General features: G+C 47.8%; 1 protein-coding gene across 1 annotated transcript in view; it reads right to left on the bottom strand.

Moving 5' to 3' along the window:
* Window positions 1-1,784: 1,784 nt before the first annotated feature.
* LOC124023202 (complement C1q subcomponent subunit C-like) overlaps window positions 1,785-5,454 on the bottom strand; it is a gene marked incomplete at its 5' end in the record, with an annotated part of 6,502 nt that continues 2,832 nt past the window's right edge. Inside the window, one exon of the mRNA XM_046337737.1 lies at window positions 1,785-2,181. Coding sequence (XP_046193693.1) covers window positions 1,963-2,181 — 219 coding nt within the window. The remainder of the gene's footprint in view (window positions 2,182-5,454) is intronic.

Below are 5,454 nucleotides of genomic sequence, written 5' to 3' on the forward strand. Positions count from 1 at the left end.
AAAGTAGTGCACTATATAGGGAGTAGGGGCCATGGGCTCTGTTCTAAAGTAGTGCACTATATAGGGAGTAGGGGCCATGGGCTCTGTTCTAAAGTAGTGCACTATATAGGGAGTAGGGGCCATGGGCTCTGTTCTAAAGTAGTGCACTATATAGGGAGTAGGGGCCATGGGCTCTGTTCTAAAGTAGTGCACTATATAGGGAGTAGGGGCCATGGGCTCTGTTCTAAAGTAGTGCACTCTGGGCTTGTTCTAAAGTAGTGCACTATATAGGGAGTAGGGGCCATGGGCTCTGTTCTAAAGTAGTGCACTATATAGGAGTAGGGCCATGGGCTCTGTTCTAAAGTAGTGCACTATATAGGGAGTAGGGGCCATGGGCTCTGTTCTCACTAATAGGGAGTGCACTATATAGGGAGTAGGGGCCATGGGCTCTGTTCTAAAGTAGTGCACTATATAGGAGTAGGGGCCATGGGCTCTGTTCTAAAGTAGTGCACTATATAGGGAGTAGGGGCCATGGGCTCTGTTCTAAAGTAGTGCACTATATAGGAGTAGGGGCCATGGGCTCTGTTCTAAAGTAGTGCACTATATAGGGAGTAGGGGCCATGGGCTCTGTTCTAAAGTAGTGCACTATATAGGGAGTAGGGGCCATGGGCTCTGTTCTAAAGTAGTGCACTATATAGGGAGTAGGGGCCATGGGCTCTGTTCTAAAGTAGTGCACTATATAGGGAGTAGGGGCCATGGGCTCTGTTCTAAAGTAGTGCACTATATAGGGAGTAGGGGCCATGGGCTCTGTTCTAAAGTAGTGCACTATATAGGGAGTAGGGGCCATGGGCTCTGTTCTAAAGTAGTGCACTATATAGGGAGTAGGGGCCATGGGCTCTGTTCTAAAGTAGTGCACTATATAGGGAGTAGGGGCCATGGGCTCTGTTCTAAAGTAGTGCACTATATAGGGAGTAGGGGCCATGGGCTCTGTTCTAAAGTAGTGCACTATATAGGGAGTAGGGGCCATGGGCTCTGTTCTAAAGTAGTGCACTATATAGGGAGTAGGGGCCATGGGCTCTGTTCTAAAGTAGTGCACTATATAGGGAGTAGGGGCCATGGGCTCTGTTCTAAAGTAGTGCACTATATAGGGAGTAGGGGCCATGGGCTCTGTTCTAAAGTAGTGCACTATATAGGGAGTAGGGGCCATGGGCTCTGTTCTAAAGTAGTGCACTATATAGGGAGTAGGGCCATGGGCTCTGTTCTAAAGTAGTGCACTATATTGGGAATAGGGGCCATAGGTCTGTGGTTTAAACTAGTGCACTATATTGGGAATAGGGGCCATGGGCTCTGTGGTTTAAAGTAGTGCACTATATTGGGAATAGGGGCCATAGGTCTGTGGTTTAGAGTAGTGCACTATATTGGGAATAAGGGCCTTAGGTCTGTGGTTTAAAGTAGTGCACTATATAGGGAATAGGGGCCATAGGTCTGTGGTTTAAAGTAGTGCACTATATAGGGAATAGGGTTATTTTTTAAACACAGCATTGTGGATTGCAGGGTTGGGACAATTCTATTTCAATTCCAGTCAATTCAGGAAGTACACTGAAATCACAATACCAATTCTGTTGAATGGTTTAAAATGAGGAAACCTTCTGAATTTACTGGAATTGAAACGTGTTTGATCTAACCCTGGTGAAGATCACAACGGTAAACATGGAGATTGTTCCTGTTCAGCATAAAAACACAGTTGACCTTGATTCATGTAATCAAAATGCCGTTAAAGCAATGGATAATAACAACACCAAAACTCATGAGTTAAAACGCCTTTACTGTTCAAAACAGAATAATAGAAGAACATTATTAAGTAATTCATTAATTGATTGATTGATTGATTGATTGATTGGATGGATGGATGGAGGGATAGAGAGAGAGATATATATAGTGAGAGTAGAGCAGGAAACCAGAGAAGAGACTGTTCCCTTCAGGTTAGTGAGAGTAGAGCAGGAAACCAGAGAAGAGACTGTTCCCTTCAGGTTTTCCCGTCATGCCGTTGTAATCGTTGGTCTCTAACCACACCTCCTGATCCTTCTTCAAGTACGTAGCCAGACCCCCCGAACTCACCTGGAGAGGGGAGGAGAGGGGGAGGAGAGGGAGAGGAGCGGGAGAGGGAAGGAGAAAATAGGAGGAGAGGAAGAGGGAGAGGGAGGGAGAGGAGAGGGAAGGGTTAACATTGTGTTTGTGCATGTGTGCGTGCGTGTGTGTTCTTGCGTGTGTGTTCTTGCGTGTGTGTTTTTGCGTTTGTGCATGTGTGTGTGTGTGTGTGTGTGTGTGTGTGTGTGTGTGTGTGTGTGTGTGTGTGTGTGTGTGTGTGTGTGTGTGTGTGTGTGTGTGTGTGTGTGTGTGTGTGTGCTCCCTGTGTTCAGGTCACAGAAGGAGGTGACTGTTCCATCCAGTTTGAACACCAGACACAGTCTCTCCTCAGACGACGTGTGTGTGTAGTGTCCCCGTGCACGCGGCACCTACAGCCAGAGAGAGGATGGGTGGATGGATAGACCGGACTGACTGACTGACTGTGACTGACTGGCTGACTGGGTAACTCAACTGACTGGTCACTGACTGACTGGGTAACTGAGGCCACTGGCTGACTGGTGACTCCATCCAGACTGACTGACTAGAACTGACTCTCTGACTGACTGACTGACTGACTGACTGACTGACTGACTGACTGACTGACTGACTGGCTGACTGACTGACTGACTGGGTAACTGACTAACTGACTGACTGGCTGACTGACTGACTGACTGACTGACTGGCTGACTGGGTAACTGACTAACTGACTGGCTGACTGGCTGACTGACTAACTGACTAAGTAACTGACTGACTGACTGACTGACTGACTGACTGACTGACTGGCTGACTGACTGGCTGACTGGGTAACTGACTGACTGACTGACTGACTGACTGACTGACTGACTGACTGACTGACTGAGGTAACTGCGGCACCTACAGCCAGAGAGAGGATGGGTGGATGGATGACTGAACGGACGGACTGACTGACTGGCTGACTAGGTAACTGACTGGCTGACTGACTGGCTGACTGGCTGACTGACTAACTGACTGACTGACTGACTGACTGACTGACTGACTGACTGACTGACTAACTGACTAACTGACTGACTGACTGGCTGACTGGCTGACTGACTGGCTGACTGGGTAACTGACTAACTGACTGGCTGACTGGACTGACTAACTGACTAAGTAACTGACTGACTGACTGACTGACTGACTGACTGACTGACTGGGTAACTGATTAACTGAATGGCTGACTGACTGACTGACTGGCTAACTGACTAACTGACTGGCTGACTGACTGACTGACTAACTGACTGACTGACTGACTGACTGACTGACTGACTGACTGACTGGCTGACTGACTGGCTGACTGACTGACTGACTGACTGACTGACTGACTGACTGACTGACTGACTGACTACTGACTGGGTAACTGACTAACTGGGTGGATGGATAGACTGACGGACTGACTGACTAACTGACTAGGTAACTGACTACTGGCTGACTGGCTGACTAACTGACTGACTAACTGACTGACTGACTGACTGACTGACTGGCTGACTAACTGACTAACTGACTGGCTGACTGACTGACTGACTGGCTGACTGGGTAACTGACTAACTGACTGGCTGACTGACTGACTGACTAACTGACTAAGTAACTGACTGACTGACTGACTGACTGACTGACTGGCTGACTGACTGGCTAACTGACTGACTGACTGACTGACTGAACTGACTAACTGACTGGCTGACTGACTGACTGACTAACTGACTAGGTAACTGCGGCACCTACAGACAGACTGGCTGACTGATGGCTGGATGGATAACTGACGAACTGACGGACTGACTGACTAACTGACTAACTAACTGACTAACTGACTGGCTGACTGGCTGACTGACTGACTGACTGACTAACTGACTGACTGACTGACTAACTGACTGACTGACTGGCTGACTGGCTGACTGGCTGACTGACTGACTGACTGGCTGACTGGCTGACTGGCTGACTGACTGATTGACTAACTGACTTACTGACTGACTGGCTGACTGGTTGACTGACTAGTTGGCTGACTGACTGGCTAGCTGACTGACTGACTAGCTGACTGACTGACTGACTGACTAGCTGGCTGACTGACTAGCTGGCTGACTGACTGACTAGCTGACTGATTGACTGACTAGCTGACTGACTAGCTGACTGACTGACTGGTTGACTAGCTGATTGACTGACTAGCTGACTGACTGACTGACTAGCTGACTGCCTGACTAGCTGACTGGCTGACTAGCTGATTGACTGACTAGCTGACTGACTGACTTGCTGACTGACTGACCTGCTTACTGACTGACTGACAGACAGTTAACAGACACAGGCAGCTTCTAGTTGTATCAGTCGTATGTACATGATACACATGGTAAACACTTTCTAGGGAGTTTTTCCTAGTCACATGGTAAACACCGTCCAATGAAATGCTGACTGCAGGTTCATTCGTGACAGGGCAAAAAAAAACACAAAAAAACACATTTAAGAATTTGAACAAAAGTAAATGTCTCAGTAGAATAAACATTTTAGCATCAACATAATACAGGAAGACACCAGTTATAGTATAATATTTACACTATTGGGGAGGAGGTGGAGGGCCCGTTTTTAAAATGTGCAGTATATCATAATACCAGTCTGGTAGCATCAGTTGTGATGTGTGTGTAGCATCCCTCAGAGCCTGGCTCCTCTCTAGGTTCCTGCCTTTTAGGGAGTTGTTCCTAGTCACATGGTAAACACCGTCCAATGAAATGCTGACTGCAGGTTCAGTATATCATAATACCAGTCTGGTAGCATCAGTTGTGATGTGTGTGTAGCATCCCTCAGAGCCTGGCTCCTCTCTAGGTTCCTGCCTTTTAGGGAGTTGTTCCTAGTCACATGGTAAACACCGTCCAATGAAATGCTGACTGCAGGTTCAGTATATCATAATACCAGTCTGGTAGCATCAGTTGTGATGTGTGTGTAGCATCCCTCAGAGCCTGGCTCCTCTCTAGGTTTTGGCCTTTCTAGGGAGTTGTTCCTAGCCACCGTGCTTCTACACCTGCATTGCTTGCTGTTTGGGATTTTAGGATGGGTTTCTGTACAGCACTTTGAGATATCAGCTGGTGTGTGTGTGTGTGTGTGTGTGTGTGTGTGTGTGTGTGTGTGTGTGTGTGTGTGTGTGTGTGTGTGTGTGTGTGTGTGTGTGTGTGTGTGTGTGTGTGTGTGTGTGTGTGGATGAGTGGATATCTGTGTGGGTGGGGATGAGTGGATATCTGTATGTGGGTGGGATGAGTGGATATCTGTGTGGGTGGGATGAGTGGATATCTGTGTGGGTGGGGATGAGTGGATATCTGTGTGGGTGGGATGAGTGGATATCTGTGTGGGTGG

Source organism: Oncorhynchus gorbuscha, unplaced genomic scaffold (genome assembly GCF_021184085.1).
Source record: "Oncorhynchus gorbuscha isolate QuinsamMale2020 ecotype Even-year unplaced genomic scaffold, OgorEven_v1.0 Un_scaffold_1542, whole genome shotgun sequence".
NCBI classification, from domain to species: Eukaryota; Metazoa; Chordata; class Actinopteri; order Salmoniformes; family Salmonidae; genus Oncorhynchus; species Oncorhynchus gorbuscha.